General features: G+C 42.1%; 1 protein-coding gene across 3 annotated transcripts in view; it reads left to right on the plus strand.

Moving 5' to 3' along the window:
* GLIS3 (GLIS family zinc finger 3) overlaps positions 1-22147 on the plus strand; it is a 493142-nt gene that overhangs the window by 378770 nt on the left and 92225 nt on the right. For all 3 annotated transcript variants that reach the window (XM_032866527.1, XM_032866526.1, XM_032866528.1), the window contains one exon: positions 17725-17886. In XM_032866527.1, the coding sequence (XP_032722418.1) occupies positions 17725-17886 (162 nt within the window). The remainder of the gene's footprint in view (positions 1-17724; positions 17887-22147) is intronic.

Consider the following 22147-nt stretch of genomic DNA (forward strand, 5'->3'; position numbering starts at 1 on the left):
TTCTTTCTTTCTTTTTTTTTTTTTCTTAAAGCACAAAATGATCTTTACCTTTCCTGTTCAATCCTGAAAAAGACAGAACATCACGTGTCTGCCTGAGTATCATGGTCTAGGATAGAAGGACCTGACTTCCACTCACGATGTTCCCTTGCTGCCCCCCTGGCTGGGGTGGGGTTCACCCCTTGAGTCAGCCCTCCCGTGTCTACAGTCCTGCTTCCTGGGTCATCTTCATCTGACACAGCTGCTGGCTTGGGCCCTTTGTGCTCTCTCTCCCCAGCCTGTCCCCTTGTCCCCTCTGTGTCTGGAATTCTTTTGCTTTTGTAGAACTTCTGCTCCCCAGGTGGGTCCTTTTGAGCTTCCACATCTCTCTTTTATTTATTTATTTTTACCCACAGGCTTATGCCATGTGTGCCATTGTTTGAATTGTCATGAATTTTGGATTTAATTCCAGAGAGTCAAAGGCATGTTTTCAGCTGAACAAACCAAATGAAATAAAAAGCTTCATCCTCCTTTTGCTTTATTCTCATTACCCATCCCGGTGGGGAGGATGAGTAAAGAATGCGTCCTCTAGATCCTGAAAGAATTTCTGATATTCATTCTTTCTCCATAAGATACAGAGCTTAATCCTTTCTTTAGACATTTTCTTTTTTCTAAATAAACAGGGCCTAATTGGAAAAAGCTGAGAGAGCGAAGCAGAAAAGAATAGAAAACATTTACTGAGCTTGGAAGTGCATATTGAATACTGCACGAAATTTGCATATGGATTACTCGGTGAAAAAATAGAAACATTCTCAGCCCATTAGTTACTGTGATGGACTCCCACTGACTAAAATCCAAGTACTTTCGCCTTGTTTTCTCCAACTGTTCTTTTCTGTAATCATTTCTCTTTAGCCACAGGGCTGCTATTCTGTTACGGCACTTTGTACTAGGGAGAAGAAAAACCAAGGAGCATAGCTGTGCCTAGAATATGGGCAGGCTGCCTCTGGTTTAATCCTGGAACATTGTACCATTATTTCTAAGCTTCAGGGGAGGGTTGTCCCTTTATCAGAAGGGGCTTCTGAGTCACATTTTCAGCTCCATAGTTGTGTTAAGTAACAAGCCTTGGCTTCCTCCTTGGTGCCTCAGTTTCTCCAAATGCAAAACAGAGGGTAAGGGCAGCAATAATGGAGTTAGGGTGTGGGGGAGAATCAATGAATATTTATAAAAGTAAATTGAGTCCCTGGAATATCAGATCTCACAGAAATTCAAAGCATAATTAAGGTAGGGAGAACAGATTAGTGTTAAATGTATGTGTGAAACACATTTTACATTTCCTTCCAACAAAGACTGAATTTAATTTACTCCAAGTGAGGAGGAGAAAAAAGGAAAAAAATGGTATTGTGAATTAGGATTCTAAGTTTGGATTTTGATATGTTGATTGGTGTACTACAGACATAAAACCACATGTTGACTTTTTCAGCAATTGTGTGCACGCGTGCATGTGCACGCACCCGTGAGCATATGTGTCTGTGTGTGTGCATGTTTGTGTGTGTGTCTGTTGGAGGTGGAGGAGGCACATACATAATGAACAAATTTAATTACCATTGGAAGTATTCTTCCAGGAGAGCCACATCAAGTACTAGCAGAAGAACTGTTATCAAAAACATATTTAAGGGCACCTGGGTGGCTCAGTGGGTTAAGCCTCTGCCTCGACTCAGGTCATGATCTCAGGGTCCTGGGATCGAGCTCCACATCAGGCTCTCTGCTCATCAGGGAGTCTGCCTCCCCCTCTCTCTCTGCCTGCCTCTCTGCCTACTTGTGATCTCTCTCTGTCTGTCAAATAAATAAATAAAATCTTAAAAAAACACACTTAAAACTATTTACCTTTAATCCATAGGAAAATAATTAAATATGGATCAGCTTTTTGTTTTGTGGTGTGAGGCAAGCCCACATTTACAAAGAGATGTTAAGATAGTGCCTGCAGAACACATCTACGCTATTAAGTCACTGAGAAAACCCCTCAAACTCTGTCCCTCTATGAAGGAATCATTGAATGTTAATCGACATGGAAGTTGGTGTGAAAGATCAAAATACCAGTAACCATCAGCCCATTTCAGGCTTTCACAATGGCCTGGAAACTTGAAAAAAAAAAAAAAATCTGTGTGACACTGATCACAAAAATGGAAAGAAATCCTAATAAAGAGGACCCTCTGTGTTTTACAAACACCTACATGCTACATATCCACTAATTTCTTTGAAGAGCTAAAGAAAGACAAATATTCTTGAAGTATTTGATCATAAAGAATGCCCTATAGAAAATCCACATTCATACCTGCCCCCCCTCCTCCAGCCAAATTCCCTTGACACAAGTGAAACTTTCACTGGGATGATGAAGACATGGCTAAATTTTCTTCTGGGATACAGAATCCACCAGAGAATATACCTAGTAGGGATCCCAAGTCCCAGAGAAAACCAAGAAATGGTGATCTTTCTCCCCTTCCAAGCAGACTCCGGTGTGAGTATCTAAACCAGGAACCACCCAGACAAGATCACATGGTGGGGTTTTCTTGGAGCAAAATAAGGAAGATTCCCATGGAGGAAGAGCTGTGTTTTGGTTGTCAATTGGGCCTCCTGGGACCTTCCTATATAAAGCGTGGCCTGAGGAGCAGCATCAGGGTGGGTTTGGAGTTTTCTAGAAAAGTGGACTCGCAGGCCCCAGTCAGAGCTGGGGTTATAACGAATTCCTCAGGAGATTTCTGTGCACGTTAAAGGCTGAGAGGCATTGTCCCAGCCCCTTGGCATATGATCGCTTCAGGCCCAATGCTTTGTCTCCGCATAATTACGTGATACCTTCAGATAATTGGGTTTGGGTTGTTCACTAAATGGTGGTAGAGTGTAGATTTGACATTTGGATAATGGGACTTAACATTACGCATCAGTCCCACATTTTGTCGTTTTCCTTCTCTGAAGGCCTGGCAGGTTCCAGGCACTGTGCTAGGCTCTGGGAGCAGAGGGGTGGGCAAGACAGATGCAGAACTCGGGAGATAGCTATTGCGCAGATGATTCCTGAAACTCTTACTTAATGGCATGTGAGTAAAGAATATGAAGGAGATACATAGTGTGGAAAGAAACCTCAAATTGGGTAAGCCTGCTTGGGTCCAGAAGATCAGAGAGCGCCATGGGACCCCTGCACTTTGGGATCCCCCAAAGGCTGCTGCCATTTGGAGGCTCTGGTTCCAGTGGGTCTCGACCCGGTGGGCCCCAGACCGGCAGAAGAGCAGCGAGGCCCGCTACCACGTCCCCGCAGTCAGGTGGCTAGTAAAGAAGGAAGCCAGTGCTGTTAAGCTAACTTTTTTCCCCTTGAATAAACATTTTTATTGGCCATATGATTTTATTTTTTGAGGTGCCAAAAGCTTACATGGTTTGCTCAAATTAGAAAAATAATAAATACCACAAGTTCAGAGAGCATGCAAGCAAGAGCTCTAAATGGGGCAGGAGTTACAGATCTGCCTTGTTGATTGTCATTCTCCAAATTCTCTCCCTGCGGACGGACCTGTCCTCCCACCCTCGAGGTTGTCTGAACGGGCTCAGCAGCATCCTCACCTGTCTTCGCCTGACCCCTTGTCCAGAAGGACGAAGGTGTGGCCTTCACGCTGCTTTTCTCCTTCTCTCCCTCCTTCTCTCTTTCCTGTTGAGGTTGCTTTTCCAGCTCAGTCATTTCAAGTTGGAATTTGATTTGCATATCTAAACTGCTAATTATACCAATTACTTGGCTTCTGTGTTCCAAAAAGAAGTCTGAAACTGACCCCTTTCATTAAAGTCAGTATCACTTTGCCCCAAAATTAGGAGCTATGGAGACAAATCCTTTTTTTTTCCTTTTTCCTTCTTCTTTTTTTTTAATCTTATAAATATATTTTTTAAAGGCCAGCTGCCAACGACTGTATTTTCCAGGTCCCAAATGCTCATGTTTCTGGTCTTGTTTTTCTGTAGTACAGCATACATTCTTTAACTAAATACTACTTTGGAAGATCAAAAGGAGTACTCCCTGCTTTCATTTTGTTCTTGGCTGTAGCTTGTGGATGTCTTTTTTTTTTCTCTCTCTCTCTCTCTCTTCTTCTTCTTCTTCTTCTTCTTATTATTATTATTATTATTATTAATTTACGAAATGCTTTCTTTCCTTCAGAAGAAAAAGAAGTTGGCTCTGCGGATCATAAAGAGATCGTTAGTGTTTACTAATACAGTCTGTTCTTAAGTTGCTTTACCACCACGTCTTTTCAGTATTATTTACTGAGCAGCTGAAATAATTGGGCTTTGAATTTTCAGATTATTATAAAGCAAGACCTATTGTCACTTATTGCTGGGTATAATTGCACCATGTGTATTTAGTGGAGCTATTTATTCATCTCCCTGGTGAATAACTTTGTCAAAATGAGTTGAGATATTTCTGTGTGTGCAGTTGGAATCTAGAAAACATTTGCATTTCATATATTACTTAGAAATTATAGAGGGCTTCACAAATATTTTTTCTTTCTCCAGACCTGAGGGTCTGTTAAGTTCTACTCATCTTTTATTATTCCCCACTGTTGGTTAGAACGAGCACTGGTCTTAGGAGTATACAGTTTTTCTGAGTAGATTTGAAGCCCTAGAAACATAATTGTGAAAAGAGAAAGGAAGGGAGGGAGAGAGAGAGATAGCATTATAATGTAAATAATTTGCATTTTAATATAGAGTAACTTGTTTGCCCATTATTCAACAAATTTGCATTGAGAGCTTGTTGTGCACGCTAGTACACATCGTGAAGAGGCCGCCTCACCCCCGTCCTGAAGGAGCTCGCATCCCATGACGACGTTCTCTAAGGGGGAGAGTAAACCCAAGCTTGGGGACAGAGAATGCTTTCCTGAAAAAGGGATATTTCAGCTAAGCTATAAATGATGCGTAGGATTTAACCGGGTAAATAGGAAGAAAACATTTTCTGGGCAAAGGAAATAACATGTGTAAATGCCCTGGGGTGAGAAAGCTCATGGTACCTTTGAGCCGCTGAAAGACCAGTGTGGCTGAAGGGGAGGGGTGAGAGGGCAGGAGGGCATGGCGAAGAAGACGAGTTTGGAGAGTGGGCGGGAGCCAGAGCAAGTGCGACCTTGTAAGCCATGACTAGGCTTTGGTCCTTCTCTGACACCTGTGGGAAACCTTTGAAGAATGTACCGCAGGAGAGTGATAAGATCAGATTTCCAGTTTTCCAACGATAACTCTGGTGGCACCGTGGAGACTAGATGGCAGGTGGGGACAGGAGTGGGCCAAGGGAACTGCTGGGCGTCTATTGAAGTGTAGCCCGGGTCGGAGGGGATGCTTTAGAGCAGGGAGGTCAGATGTTGCTGGAGAGAAAGAGGCATGTTTGAGAGACACTTCTGAGGACTTGAAGAGTGGATGGACATGGGTATGGGGAAGAGGGAGCTGTCAAGGGTTACATGCAGACCCTGGGCTTACACTGCTGGGTGACGAGGGAGCAGGAAGTGAAGACACTGTTTTAGGGGAAAGGTCCTTGTTAAGTGTTGGAATATTTACTTGGAGGCATCTGTGAGCCATCATTGCAGAGATAGGCAGTAGGCCTGGAGCTCAGACGAGGGGTGGAGGCCAAGTTTAAACATTGATAGCCATGGGTCTTCTAACATGACACAGGTTGGATTCTTCCATCCCACAAAGGAAAATAGCAGAGTTAACTGTTTTCTCTTTCTTGAAGAATTTTGCTTCAGATGGAGTTAGAAGTGCTACAACAAATGTTTGTCACCATTGATAAACTGATAGTAAGTACAGGGTCCCCTTCATTTGATGAAATGAGTCAGCGTTCGTGCCGTGAAGTATTTGATTGTTGGCATCCTTGAGGCCTCCTAGAATGCTCAGGTAGATTATTTCATGCCAGGTCTCATAAACGAAGATTAGAACCAAGAACATGAGGCTTATAATACTTTTTAGTCATCACTAATGAATTTATTCAATGCTCAGAGTTTGTGAGAATGATTGGTATAATTTAGAATGGTTGACCCTACGCAGGACAGGAAATTTAAACTACTAATATTTTTCACTTTGTAAAGAAACAAAAGAAAAAAATGTGTTTGGATTCCTTACAAGACATGTTTCTTTATCTCTTTGACCTTTTGAGAACTAACATTCCCTTGGAGTTGCATGGAGGGAAAACTTGTTTAAATAATTGAGCCAGAAGGTGGTGTTCTAACTGCAGCTCTGCCCCTTACCAACTGTGTGACTTTGGCAAGTTCCTGAACATTTCTAGGCCTTAAAGTTCCTTCACTTGTAAAATAAGGAGAATATACTAGAAAATTTGGGGTGCCTGGGTGGCTTAGTTGATTAAGCCTCCGACTCTTGATTTTGACTCAGGTCATGATCTTTGGGTCTTAGGATCAAGCCCCACATTGGGCTTAGCACTCAGTGCCCAGTCTGCTTAAGATTCTCTCTCTCTCTCTTTCTCTCTCCCCCCGCCCCTTCCCTCTCCAAAAAGAAAACATTTGAACACATAAAAGATGATATAAATAATGGCTAATTTTTTTTTGAGAATTTCCTGTGTGCTAAGTACTTTCATGTCAGGATTATTGGCTTTATAAGATGACCAAAGAGGTAACATAAAGGAAGAAATGTGTCTTAGAAACAACATGTTTTACTCATTTTTCTTTTTATTTCCTTGGAGAATAAGAAACAATAGAAGTTTAAATTCAGTGAAAAGACGAACTATTCTGCATAATAGACCAATATTCTCATCAAATTAAAACATCTGAGATGAGCCACATCTACCCCAAGCTTCATGGTTTTAGGTATAGAATTTTGTGTAGACCTATCATTCTTGTGATTGGTGGAGTCAAGTTCCAAAGAGAGGAGGTAGAAGTTGCATGAAGTAGAATAGTCAAGGGAATTGAGATGATAATTCTTAGCCAAAGTATTTTCTTAAGAACTATAAGGATCTTAAAACTCAGTGTGTGCCTATAGTGATTGAATATCCTGTGGGTCACAAAAACCAAACAGTCATAATTGGAAAGGGTTCATGGATTTCGCTTTTTGCCCATGAGGGAACCACAGGATCATAGGAAGAAGAGGCAAAAAGGGACAGTGGCTTTCTCAACGACCAAGAAGGAAGGAGGCTCTGAGTTGGGCTAGGTAGTTGGCCGTCAGAACAAGGAAGGTGGAGAGCAAGCAGAGGAAAGAGAGTGTCCTCTGAGCACCTGCTGTGTACCGTTCAGGTGTGCACTGGAAAGTCCATGTGGGAAAGCTCAGCTGGGAAAGGCAGAAGACTGGGTGTGATGCGTTTTGGAAGCAACCAAGTGAGTGGCTTTGATGAGTCGGTGTGGGCTGTCACAGAAGATCGTCAGTCCTTCAACCGTGGGGCGGCCACGCGCGACCTGTGGAGCTCACGCCTCTGTAAGGTCTGCGGGCCTAATGCAAGGTTTGAGTTCCATGATTTTCGTATCTGCTTCTTTCTTTAAGCAGCCAGACACAGATGACTTTTAGCAAGAACAGAATTTATATTTAAGCAGCGCATAATGAAAATCGACGGCTTTTTGTTGAGAAAAGCACAGTGTCAGGAAAATATCCCTATCACTCTCTTTCCCCCTGTCACAGTGGTGGAAATTTTACATTTGAAAGTGAAAAGGCTTAAGATATAATTTTTTAATCCCATCTTTCCTGCCCACTTGCATCTCTTCCAAAGCTTGTCAGGGCCAGATCTAGAATAGTAAGAGCCATTAAAAATTTGGCATCTTGCACTCTGTTTTTTGGAATAAACTCAGTGTGGGCCAATTTATGGTAAATTATTCTCTTCGTGTGTGAATTTCCTTTTCTCTCTTGGCAAATTCATGCTTGCCTCTACACCCCTGCACACGGATCTTAAACACACACATTTATTACAGAATCTGTGTGGGCTCTGTGTGTAAGTGTTAAAGTGTGTGCCCATGGCTGTACCCACAAGTGCATATGCACATATTTGCACCTATGTGCTTATATGATAGCAAATTGACTTAAACAGTTTGTCTTGGAGGTTTGTGTTGCTGTATGTATGTTAGCATACATTCTGTTGCAACCCGCAAACAGTTTCTCAGTCAAAAGATGACAGAATTCAGCAATCATTTTGGGAAACACCATAGTAAATAAATATATTGCTTAGCTCTGTTAAACCAAGCATGCCAATTCTTAATAAAACCGAAGGCAAGCGGTGGCATTTCTCATCTTTGCAGTCAGAGGCAGTTACTGGGTAGCAGTCCACTGCCAAAGGGAAAGGAAGAACATAGGCCTTGCTACGGCCCCCATACTCTGAGCACAGAAAGTTCTGGAACGAGGTATGGCTGTAGTGTGGGATCATATGGGATGCTCATGTCTGCTCCCATCCAAAGAGTTTGGGTATAGGATGTGGGCGGAGGCGTGGCATCGTAAGAATTGCTTGATCTGCTCTTTGGGGATATTTGACTCGGGGCGATGAAGGGCAGGGTCCCAACGAGCTTTTTTCTTTGCATGAGAAGCTCTGATGAGAGGCTCTTTCCTGGCATGCTGGAGAGAATATTAGCTCAGCTTTTAAAGGGCAATTTAAAACAGTTTCTTTTCCTTTATGTATGAAGAAGACATACATTTATTTGCCTTGAATTATTGCTAATAACACGTTCCAAATGGGTCTGTGTATGTTTAGCTCAAGTTTAGAAGAGGGTATATTAGGAAAACCGCTTGCTCCCTTCACCAGGGTTGGTACATCTTTCTCAGAACATCAATAAAGAGGTCAATGTATCGCATCCACCAAAAAACAAAACAAAACAAAACAAATAAACAAAAAAGACCCCCAACCATATGTTGGTATTACTATTGTTTTCCCACATAGTTAGATGTTAAAATAATTTAATATATCTCTCTTACAGTAGTTCTATAGAACATTCAAATCTGGCAAAGCCCATAAATACATTTTTATAGCTTTTGCCATGTTGACCATTTGATGTCATCACGAGTGCTAACTCGCCCGACCTAATTAAAAGGCCTTAATGAGTTTACTCCACAAGGAAGTCTAGGAAATCAATATGCTCTTTTACAAAGAGTTCATTCTCTCCGTTTCGCTTAGCATTTATTTAGCAAATAATCTGCAGTCACTTGAGTACATGCCAAGGACTGTACCCAGTGCCGGTAATAAAAAGATTAATAAGACTCAGTCCCTTGTCCTCATAAAGCTCACAGCCTAGTGGGGGAAACAAACAATCCAATTAGTGCACCTCCGCGTGTTAGCAAGGCTGTGGGCGAGGCACGGTGGGCATGTGGGGAGTGACCTATTGTGCCTTGTGAAAGCAGAAAGGGAGGCATCACAGAGGAGGTGACACCAAGTAGAGGGGTCAGTCGTATGTCACCGGGCGCAGGGAACAGCGCGTGCAGAGGCAGAGGCAAAAAGGAGTTTGCTGCTTCATTAGGGGACTGCAGCTGAACTGGCCTGCAGCCCGGGGTGCGAGGAGGAGGGGGGAGGCTGGAGGGGGGCAGGCTGACCACGGGTGCGCTCAGCCTCTCTTCTGCCTACAGTCTTCTCTCTGTTTCTGTTTCCCCTGCTTCCTTTGGCTTACTCTGTTGTGTTTTACTTTAGCTATCCCTCTTTGTCTCGAAAGACCTGAAACTGGAAAGATCTTTTAGAAAAACTAGAGTTGTAGGGAATGTCTCTGACCTTTTAAAAAAAAGAAGAAAGGTGAAAAATAATGCCTAAAATCCAAAGGCCAATTCCTCCCACTGCTGTCAGCTTTCTCACTTGAGTATATAAAAAACAATTCAGGGGTGTTGAAGCAGGCTGGGTCAGATTCCAGATTTATTGTGCTCTGTGTCTATCTCCTGGGATGTTCTATGAATGCAGAGAAAGTAGGATGGGGTCTGATGTTACTTTTGTATCGTCCACAGGGCCTAATCGAATGCTGAATGTGTAAGAAACTCTATATTCCCTGGTCCCTTTGTGGATCAGGGACTTGGTCTCTTGGTGTATACACCAGGACTGAAGGAATTAGAACAGCTGTCTTCTTTAATAGAGAGTAGCAAAACATCTGCAAGTCGCTTTTATGTGTACCCTTTACAGAGAGTTCCTGTAAGTATGGCACTTACATAGGCACACTCATACGGAGTTATATATGTATGACATGTCGTGATCAGAAACACAGATAAAAAGAAAATTAAGGAATTTGATTTCTTTTAGGTGTATTTATGTGGGACCAATTACAGGCCTTAAATACGTTTGCTCTAGTGACGTGTAATCAGACGGCCTCCATTGAGCTCTAACGGCCATGCGTGCTCGAGTGGTTACGTATTTGCGGGTTGCATGAAATCGATGTGAATAGTAACAGCAGAATCGGGCAACTTACTTATTGTTATGTTTAAACAACCTTTTTCATTATTTGCCCACTCACAGAATAATTATTTGCTTGAGATTATAGTTTTCTGGCATTGTATTGACACATCATGAATAATATATGATACCTTATATTTGCAGACTAGCTGGAGAGGGCCATAGGATCTGACTTAAATACTAGTGTTTCACTGTGGGGTATGCACTTTCCGGGTGTACACACAGTGCCCACAATGAGGTTCCATTTGTCCCCAACAAGTGTCAGTTGTTATAAACCAGACACTTGATAATTTCCATAAAAATGTAATATGGTTCAAATGTTGGCACAGAAATAACATATTTCTCTCTACATTGTCATGTGGCTTCTCAAAAACACTCTTTTCCGTTTTGTTTCTTAAGTGGTACCCTCGTTTACTTTGCCACCTCATGTAGAATAAGGACGCTTTTACAGATCAACCACTACCTGTAACCCACAATGTTAAGAAGAAACGAATGGCCTTAAGCTGGTAAGAAATGCATACACACTGCCGATGTAGGTAAACTTTGTTTTATACAGAGTTCTTAATCAAAAGCAAAAAGCACAACAGGCCAAGAAGTTGCATTTATGAGCTATTTAATAGATTCATCGTGTATACTAGAATAACAGGGAAAAACATAGTAACTGGGATTTCTTTATTATGGGTTAGGAAAACATTACGGAAAGAGTTTTATATTAATTCTACAAAATTTTTAATGGTTCCAGAAGATCTGGATAAATGAGAACGATCGCCCACTTCAAAACACCAGATGAGTGGTATGCACGGACAGGCTGACTCATGAGCCCCGAGTGTCTCAGTCTCTTTTTCCCTTGAGCTGTGCAGCCAGACCGATGGGCTGGGAAACGCCGAGGGCTAGCATAGGAAATGCAAGTGCAAATCTATTTAGTTATTTGCGATCTTTGGAAAATCAGTCCCATTGGCGAGGGGAGGGGGGAGGTTGCACTGATTTCTCTGAAGTTAAAAGAATTCTAAAATTTGCAGGAGTAACTGTACCAAGACTTGAAATAATATCCCAGCGAGGCCACTATTCCTTTGGGTAGAACCTTTGAAATACTATTATCACATATTATTACCTTTTAGGAACCCAAAGGAAACATAGAAATCCCTTTTCTGTCAGTCCATTGTTCAGATAAGAAGGTGGTTAGTCTGAAAACACGAGGAGTATCACAGAGTGAGAGCACGTGGGAACCTCTTCACGGCCCTCGCCGTGGAATTCAGCATCAGAATGTGACACAGAGAGGAACGCATTCCATCCTAACTAAGTGTCATGAATTCCTGAACCAGATACTCTTGAAAAGCCTCAAGACGTTGGAATTCTTTTCTTTTTCTCCCTTTCTGTAACACTTTCTACAAACCGGTGTGGTAAATACTAAGAACTTAACGCAAACATCCAGTACTAGTGAGAAGTCACTAGAAGACAGGCCAAATGTCCCAATGTGACAGGAGGAGAAGCGAAATCAGGTGGCCCCAGGGGCGTCCGCAGACTTTCTCTTTTTGCATCTTTGTCCTTTTTTTTTTTTTTTTAACTTTTCTTTTGCTTTTTTTTCTCCCAGACAACACTTTCTGTTATCCTCCCAGCCAACATTTTAAATTTAGATTTTACTCATCCACACTTTGAGGGATGAAGCTGCCACAGTTTGGTTCATCAAATGCAATCCCTTTCTTTATTCTTGTATTCTTGCTCTAGTTCTTTTGTTTATTTTCTCTCTTCTTTAAAAAAAAAAAATCCCTTTAACTTGTGTATTATCAACCTCAGGGTAGTTTAATGATCCCTAGAACTTTATTTCTCAAAGGATAATCTTTGAACACTCAACATTTTTAGAAGTGTCACCTAGGAGACCGTTAGGAATGCACTACCTCGGGCCTCCCTCCACACCTATTGAATCAGAATCTGCATTTTAACAAGATGCCCGGGTGACTTTGGGGGACTCCTGACACCTCAAGCTGGGAGCACTGTCTCAGAAGGAAACTTGGAAAGCACGGCTGAAACCTCGAGGCAGATTTCTCACCTCCTCTGAGGTGTGCGAGGTGGCCCCGGCCCTCAGCTCCTGGCCCTCTCCCTCATTTACACCTCTGGCAGGTATTTCCGTGATTCAAGTGGGCCTGAACTCTTGGTCTTATTGTGGAAGTCACCTTGACTGTATCCACACCTTGGAAAGATCTGCCAATCTTTCCACCCGTGTGCATTTCCCGTTGTCTTTGAGCCGTAAGAAGACGATATCAGCCCTCTATAATTCACCAGTCCATTCCCCAAGTGGCTGGCCAACTGTACCCATGGCCACGCTAATGGGATTAATTGGTCTTGACCAATGAAATTGTAAAAGTGTATACCTCCAAGGGTCATAAACACTGAGGCTTAATTGAAATCAAATGTATATTTTTAAAAAAGCCTGTCCGGCATCCTAGACTCCTTTCTGTTTGGGTTTTGTTGACATTAGTGATGGTACAGAAACCTGATCAGGAAAGGTTTGCTGTTACTACTGCTTTGAACACCAAGTGTGCTTTTCGGTACATTAAGTAGCTGATTAGGGGAGGGAAGTAATATTCTACTTGATTATTGGTTACACATATGGAATAAATCCTATTTTAATGGTGTCTAATGAGCCTTTCATTTTCAGAACCTTACACAAAAGCCTCTAATAGAAAGGGAAAGTAATATTTCAAAGGTCATCTTAATACCACTTAATGTCAACAATCTGTAATCAAGCCAGTATATATGCATGGTGATTACAGTGCGGTTGTGATCCTTTAAATATGAAGTAATCTCCTAAATTAGCAAAATGGTGTAAGCTAAGGTTCTCTGGGTTTGAGGCAATTTATACTTTTTAATTAAAGTTTGTTACTTGCAAACAGGCTGGGAGTTAGAGATCATTCTCAGAGTGAGGCTTCGCGTAATGCAGCATTTCTAACGCCCCCCCCCGAGATTTAAAGTTCTGTCACTTACAATTTCATGCATTGTTCTTGTGTGTTCTGTAAAGTTGCTGAAATGTGCAAATGAAAAGCTAGGGCCCCCCTTCTGTGCTTTTTCTCTGCAGGGGAATGTACTGGGCGCTAGAAACGTGGGGTGTGTTGCTGGTCTGGAGGCCACTGAGGGAGCCTGTGGGCAATGGCTCTTTCAGAACCATCTCTGCCGGATGGCCAGTTACAAAGTAAGGAATATTCCAGACTCTCGAGTGCGAGACTGGCTGAAACATTGTGCCATTCGCTGCGTGAATGGAGATGACCCCCCCCCCCACCCTCAGCCAGCATCGGGAGAGGTTCCTTTTCGAGCCAGCGCTGCTGCTCGTTCACATAGCTCTTGCAGCAAATAGAACTGGGTGAATCCCGCAGGACACTTTACCCATGTCAGGAGAGTTCTCTGGAGTAAATCAACAGTATGAATGGCTTTCAGGGATATAACATCTGAATCTCCTGGTGGGCTTGTTGGCACCCGGATCGCTGGGTCCCCACTCCAGAGTTCCACTCTGTTCTTCTGGGAGGGACCAGGGGTTTGTATACCCGACAGATGCCCAGGGCCCTGGGATGCTGCTGGTTCCTGCAGTGCCTCTTTGAGAAGCCCTGCTCCCGCTGCATCAGTATGGACGCTGGCCCACCATACACCTGACCTTGCGTCCGTCTCCCCCTGAGGAAAGCTTGAGTGTCATTCATTGTGTTGCTCCCAGAGCCTAACACACATAGTAGCCATGCTCGGGGGCTTACTGCGTACTTGCTGGGGACCAAAAACACCAATGTTGTTTACGTGAAATTACTAGCCTACATCAGACACCTCCCTCCACCATCGCTCCCTCCCACATTACTGTCCTGTATTTGTCTTTCTTTGGCATTCTGTGTTTCCTCCTTCCGCTGTCCCCTTAGAGTCTGAGAGTTTGTTTTTCTCTTGTCTCTTTCCATATGACCTGTGTTTGAACCATAGGCAACCTGGGGCCTGGTGGTCTACTTCTACTGGTCCTTGGTGTGTGGGTCTACAGCCAGTCGGGGAACGAGAGCACCTGAGAGGAGCCTGTTGGTCCAGTATTGCTTAAGGCAATACTGTGGTGACTGTGGCACAAAGCAGTCAGGTGACACTTTGGACTTTAGATCTCAGAATGGACCTTGCACAGTAGGAACTCATGAGAAAGCCTTTGGCTAAACCCAAGGAAATGCTCTTTCTGTGGTTCTTGTTTTCCTAGGTTTTAGATGTTCATTCTCAAGGCAGAACTCACTCACTAAAGATCTGGAAAACGTGAAAAAAACATTAATACAGAAAAAAGCATCCATTTGCCCAGACGCCCAAAGCAGCCGGTTTGGGAGTATTTTGTAACAGTCTTTTATACTTCTATCTCAATGTTAGTTTATTTTTAATGCATTTGCATTTAACTGAATTTATAAATCTAGGGGTAAAATTGCCCTGAGGGAAAGGAAATTCTTGTGTTGAATTACAGGGTTATTCTCGTAATGAATGATAATGATTCATTACACAATTGTTTGCTTTTAAGTTTCATCCAGACACCATTAGAAAAATGAATAGCACCTCCTTCCTCTTCTCACAGAATTGTCAATGTGGCGAGTTCAGTCAGGTGTGGTGCTCTCCAGACCGCCCAGAGGTGTTGGGTGCAAGACCCCCCATGGAGCCCTGTGTCAGTTCCTCAGTGGCTGACTTTCCTGGTTTGGGGCTCTTGGTTTCAAGTGAATTTCTCCAACAAGAGTGACTGGGTGGTATATATTATGAGCCCCTGAGTCCAAGAAATTGCCTTTCTCTTGCTTTTATATATAAGAGAAGGGTCAAACCCCTTCACTCTTAGTCTCTGCCCCTGACAATTGGGCAAGTGCAAGCCCTACAGACCCTGTCACCTTCCAGCCTTTCCCACTGCAGAGGAGACCTGTGACATCAGCTGGATTTTCGTGATTTTTACAGATAATCTTTTGATTGTCTTTTTCAGTCTGGGAGCTCATGTTTTCCTCCCATCTTTGCTCTTTAAAAACAGTCAGGATGTTCTGAGATGTAATTCACTTTCCACTCATTTCAATGTGTTGCAGCAAGCCTTTTGGTCTTTGATCACTGTTTCTGCTAATAGTAATAATAGCAATTAATTGACTTGAACTGTACATTTTACTGGGCATTTATATAGACGCTGAACAGGAGAGAGCATGGAAATGCCAGTCTTCCTTCCAATTTATGTCTGATCAAGTGGATGGGTTCAATTAGTTCAAGGATGTGCGTGTCCCTATAGTCCCTCTGTGGCAGATCTGGGGGTCTTGGTTGTGTGGCGCTCACAGAAACCTCATCGTCTATTCTAAAGTGGGTCTCCTCTCCTGTGTTGGTACCTACACAAGGCAGCCTTCTCTCTGACCAGCACCTGGGATGACTTGTACAAGATAGGGGAGGCTGGGACCTCCTCAGTTCTGGGTCTGTACCCTGGAGTTGGCACCAGCATGACATCTGTCCCACCAAAGAGGCTTGCTAGGAGCCAGACTACGGGCTTGAGGGGGCCGAAACCACAAGCTCATTTCAGACCTAAGTGTGATCCACCAGGAGACTCTAGGTCAAATCAGCCGAGCTCCGGCAGTTCGCTCCCAGTGGTCCTTCCTAAGAACCTTAAAACCAGGGGTTTGGTCGGCAGAGGCTTCTTAGTCATGAATTGGGGGTTGACAGTGAGCCCCTTTCTTCTCAGATTTGAGACCCCCTCAAAAACCTGCAGAAACAAGCCACTCAACCCCTCTCTCCCTCGAACGGTATATCATTATATGCCTTTCACTGGGTTGAAAAAGTAGTGGCTTTGTCAGCAATCATCTTCTGTTCAGGCTAAATTTATTTTTATGTGAAATAGAAATCAGGAAAACACCAAAATTATTTTAAGCAAAATATCAAAATTGAAATAAACCAACATATGTCTGCAAAACATGTATAACTCTCAATCAAAAATAAGTGCAACTTTCATAAATTTCTTAAAATACTCCAGCATGTGAAATCTGGATGACTTAAATAGATGGCGTTATGACACGGTTGGTTATTCTTTCTCCTCAGTCCATCCGTTCCCTAAACCTGGCCAGCTCTGGACCATCCCTTCACCGACGATGCACTCTGTCCTCCACCATCTATTGTAATAAGTGAGAGAACCGAGGGATGTTATCAAATGTCTTGTAGTAAGGTTGAATAACATTGCTGATTTTGAATGGAAACCATCTTGAATTTACCTTCTTTCCTTCTATTTTATCCTCCTCTCTGCCCCCCACATTCCTCCCTAAGAAGTGAGGTGTTTTTTTTTTTTTTTCTTGTTTTAAACACCATTTCCATATTCCCAAATGTCCTGTGCAGTGGGAACTCAAATGGGATGAAAACTGTCAAAGTGACATCAGTATTCTGGGGCTTATTACCAAAAAGAGAGAGTCTCAGGATAAATGCCCATCTCACATTTTAACTCATGCACAGGCTTTCTGTAACACATTTTCTTTATTAGATTGTCACTTCCAGGACTGGAATCATTGTGAGCCTCTAATATAGTTGCTGGTATTTTACCCACAAGACATGTAGTAAAGAGTCCCATCAATAAGTATTATTGACCAACCAATAAAGCATTTCTTGAAACCTTCGGTCTCTCATTTTCAATTCCTCTTTTCATGAACGAGGTAACAATATTCCTTAGAAAAACAAAAATAGGTGAAACTATCACTTCATTTGGAAAACATTCTCAGCAGTACATGAATTATGTTCCAGTTCCTTTTTTTAAAAGCACATTAAAAGCTTTTATCTCATTAGGTTTGGCATCAGTGTGTACACCAACAGAGTCACTCTTTGGCAGCTAAAAAACTCCTTGAGATAGTTCAGGAAGTTTCTGGTCGTGACGACCCCACGGACACGTGCCTTTTGCATCCTGGACCCTTGGTCTTCAGAAGCCCACCTTCACTCTCGTCCATCACTTCGATTTTTTGTTGTTGTTGTTCTTAGTTTATTAGTTGTAAAAAGTTTCTTCCTTCCTGGTTCCTTCCATTTAGTCCAATTTGGAAATGGAAAAGTGTGTTAATTTTTTAATAAATCTTTAAGACACGCATTACTGTATTTTTATTAACTGAGCCAGATGGCTCACAGCAAATTTTCTCTGACACAAGTAATCACAGAAATCAGTTTGGGACCCAGATCTGGTAGGGAAAGTGGCATGTATATTAGTGGAAAAATGCAGTTCACATCAATACATGGGTATTTTTAGAAGTCACATTTGTTACTATTTGGATTTCATCTTATTTTTTTGTTTTGTCTTTTATGTTTTAGACTAAATACATGCTAAGGACATTTTTTCCCCCTGTCCCCCAGACCCAAACATTCAAGTTCCTTCTCAACAGCTAAAACTTGTTTTCTTTCTTTTTTTTTTTTTTTTTTTCCAGTTTGAAGGTTGCAAGAAGGCCTTTTCCAGGCTTGAGAATCTCAAGATTCACTTGCGGAGCCACACAGGCGAGAAGCCGTATCTCTGCCAGCACCCGGGCTGTCAGAAGGCCTTCAGTAACTCCAGCGACCGTGCCAAGCACCAGAGGACGCATCTGGACACTGTAAGAAGGGCAGGAGCTTTCCAACTTCCAGCCCCAAGTCCCGGGGTGAGGGAGTGCCCGTTTGATGGTGGGCTGGTGGAGGGGCTTTCTTTATGGTCTGCAGGTTAGAGGGACAATGCCAAGGGCAGCAGTGGAAACTTGGGAAAGGTCCAGAGGGGCCTGTAGTGACAAGTTATTAGAAATCTCCCACCTGCCTGAGGTTCCTTGGTGACCTCTGTGTACAAAGCAGAGATGGGTCAGGGGCACATAGGAGACTGGAGGACAGAGAACCACTACCAGGGACTGGGCATGAAAATAAGTATTTAAATACCAAGACATGCGTGAATAGATACTATACGCTATTGCTTGAAATAAGAAGTGGTTTGGTTTTTGTTGGTTTTACTACCTGCCATTGCCCGGCCACCCCAGCCCTTACTCTGGTTCTTTTCCTTCTGACGTAAGAACTCTGAGGCTGGCACGGTCACCGAGTATGAGTCTGGCCTTTTGCTTTAGAAACCACCTGGCATTTTCACCTTCAGGCAATCTGAAAAGAATCAGCAGATCTCTCCCCAGGATTCAGCTTCATTATGCCTCCTGTGCGTTAACAGCCGCACATCCACTGACATAACCCGTGTGAGAACCCCTGGTTTTCATCATTTCACCTTAACTCTCTTCGTGCAGTAACATTTTGTTCCTTTCCTGAGCCTCTTCTGTTTTCTGTCCTGTTGATCATCCTCCTTTGCATTTCTAGAGTTTTGAGACCATTTTCCTTCCACGACGCCCGGGAGACAGTGTGCACTTTCTCTCCACTTAACAAAGCCATCAGGACAAATGTATTATACACACCACAGATCTCTTATCCCACATTCTCGCAAATAATGTATTCATGACAGTACTTTTTCAGTGTTAACATTCTGATGTCTATTATTAAACTACACCAGAATTTGAATTTTGAAAAGATACCGTTATTTCTACACACCTTCTCATACATATTTAAGATTCTTCTGATGTTATAGTTGACATATTTATTAAATTTTATATTAGTCTCTATTAGTCATATTGATAGAAGTCATTTTAGCTATATGTCACATAACCTTTCTAAACAGAATTATCTCCTAATATCCATAAACGTGATGGTTTGCCTAGTAAATAGCTAGAATATAATTAGAGCACTATGGGCAGAGGAGAGCGCCTTTCTGCTCTAGCTGAAATAAATTCAGTGATTTTAGGACCAACAGAATAGAATATGAAATGAATAAATTTGGTGAGTAGCAGGATTTTTTAAAAGGTAGAAATAGGAAAAAGAATAAATTATGTTAAAATGCCCTATGTTGTATGTCTAAAACTGTCCTGGTAGAATCTAATAAATTTTCCAATTTGTCATTAAACTTTATCATGGAAGAATGAACATTCACGAGACAAGATTGTCTTGAGAAATTGCCTCTACTCTAGCTAGTTATCTGTAGTTTGAAAGAACTATTGTGAGCCGAAGTGTTATGGCTCCACAGTACCCTTCTTCACTCGGAGCTAATTTTAGCTAATCAGACTACGAGCATTTTCTGAAATCGTTTTGGATTTTTTTTTTTAAATCACTTTTTAAAACTTTTGAGGAAAGCTACCACAGATAATAATTTCATGATTTGTTTCAATGCAGTAGCTTTTAAAACCCAGCTACTTTTATTTTTTTTTTAAACACTGCTCTATTAAATCTTTTAAAACCATCATCCTTCCTTTAAGGTGCCAGACCTGCCCTCCTGTTTAAATTTTTATTGCATTAGATGAATTGGTAAACTCTTTTAAAATCACGTAAAAATTAAACATTTGTCTTAAAAAGCAAACTGTAGCTGCTTGAAGAATGTGTTATTTAAATTCAGGCCCCCATTTCCTTTCATTAAGCACTCCTTATGCTAATGCTGTCAGAATTTTGGATGAAGTATCTTTCTTCAACTCAATGGATTCTTTACTTCTTGGAAAATTATTTGCTCCGCAAGGATTACGGAGTTCATAATTCTAACCCTGAAAAGTGTTATTGACTTATTTCTCTATCAGCATCTTAATATCGAGACAGGGGAATGATTTTACAGTACATGTGGAAACTATAGTTTGATAAAGTGTAGCATGCCACTTAAAGCTTCGGTAACCTGAGGTAAAATGACCAGTATACCAGTAGCTCTTGGACCAGCACCAGACATTGCTCACTTGGCACATGAATCCCAGGGGGCCGACAGCAGGGGAGAGAGGGAAGCCACCTGGGAGGAGAGGTGAGTATTCACGCCTTCTCCAAGAACATCTCAAAATCAAGTACAAAAATCACATTACCCATTTCTTGTCTTTCCAACCCAAATAGTAGCGACTATGGTAATAATACTGATATTGATTTATATAACATGTTCATATTCCTAAAGATTTTTTACATGCCACATCTCCTGGAGGGCTCGAAATGTGAGTTGATGTGGTCACAACATGACTGCCGATACAGATATCATCGAGTTCTCCCCTAAAGCCAGGGCAGGGTAGGGAAGGCCAGTGTGAGAATGCCGTGTGAACTCGGGAAAGAAAACTGTTGTTCACCCAATGGAAACTCACAGGCAAGGGTCTTCCACCCATATTGGCTGACTGTTTGGAAAACCTGAGGTATCGAGAGTCTTGTTCATCCCCTGTTTATGGTCAGACTTCTCATACGTAACACGGTGCCCAGCACCCCACAAAACCACGAGACCTGTTGGGTGATTGAGTCAATCAGTCACTCAGGGAACAGATACATAGAATTCATATTGGGTGTGTCAAAATAAATTATGTATTCATGACTTCACCTTGTGGTTGGAATCAAAAGTGGCAAAAATAAAAACAAATCATAAAGATGGCTTGCAGCAGGGCAAACAATGTAACCCATGTCTGTGTTGGCACACAGAATGACAAGCATGCACGAGAGAATAGGAACAAGACATAAAGAGAAAAATATCTGAATTTTTTTTTCCTGGTTTTTTATTTTGATGTGATGGGTTTTTGGCCTGTTTTGTTAATGACATAGCAGGTTCCTCAAGCGAGAATCCTCTTTTAGAGACAGGCTTCCTTTTCTCCTCCTGACATTCAAAATCATGTTGGCAGGGCACCTGGGTAGCTCAGTGGGTTAAGCCTCTGCCTTCGGCTCAGGTCATGATCTCAGGGTCCTGGGATCAAGCCCCGCGTCGGGCTCTCTGCTCAGCGGGGAGCCTGCGTCCCCCTCTCTCTCCGCCTGCCTCTCTGCCTACTTGTGATCTCAGATTTTAAAAATCTTTTTTAAAAAACAAAATAAAATACAATAAAATCCTGTCGGCACAACTCTAAGTAGTCTCACCTACAGAGGTCCAGGATAGATGAGGGACTGTAAGTTGTGACTTACGAACACAGTTTATCTTGTGATTTTTTTAGTGTAGTTCTTCGATTAGACAGAAAGATTTGCTTTATTTCATAGCTTAAAAGCCATACTCTCCAGCCCTTGGAGCATTTTGTTATTACCATAAGTATAGCTGCTACATTTTGAATCAATGAGCAACGCTCCCATTCATTCATTCCTAATCATTATAGACCAATCACCAGGGACCCATAAATTAATAAGATTCTAGACTCAGCCTTGGGCTCCACACCTCACATCTCTCAGGAGCATGGGGGACTTGAAGTAGCTAAAACTAGTGTTTTCAATGCATGCCGTCAAGGGCTCGGGCATATAACCCAGGCTGAGTACCGGGACTCCTCTAATCCTGTAATCCCTATAATAATATTAATGTTCCTCTGGCTGAGTTTTCATTTGTCTGTTGTTTGAAAGACCTATTATCTCTCACTCACCTTCCACTAATACTCTCTTTTAATTCTCTCCTTTCTTTCTGAATCAGGTTTCCTCTGAAACATTCCCAGTCTTTTCTGGACTTTCCTGCAGCTTCCTTATACCTGAACTCTTAAAGAATGTGTGTTTCCTAGTTTCTGACAGTACCAAAGATTGTTTTCAGGGGAGTATAACTGTAAGTATGACTAGAGATGCTTACTAATAATTTCCACGTCCAAAAATGCCGCAAGAGCTTTTGTGGGAAGAGTGAACCTCTAAAGATGTCTCCTTGTTTCTTGAAAGTTTGCCCTACTCTTGGCCTTCGTGCAAACTTACTGGGCTTTCGAATTAAAAGGCACAAGTGTAAAAAAAATAAAAATATAAATAAAAAAATAAATAAAAGGCACAAATGTTACCCAGCATTTCACCTCAGTCACTTGGTAATAGTTCATGCTCTGAAGTCAGTAGTCTGAGTCAATC

The sequence above is a fragment of the Lontra canadensis genome, unplaced genomic scaffold (genome assembly GCF_010015895.1).
Source record: "Lontra canadensis isolate GAN:19392208 unplaced genomic scaffold, GSC_riverotter_1.0 scaffold31, whole genome shotgun sequence".
Classification (NCBI taxonomy): Eukaryota; Metazoa; Chordata; class Mammalia; order Carnivora; family Mustelidae; genus Lontra; species Lontra canadensis.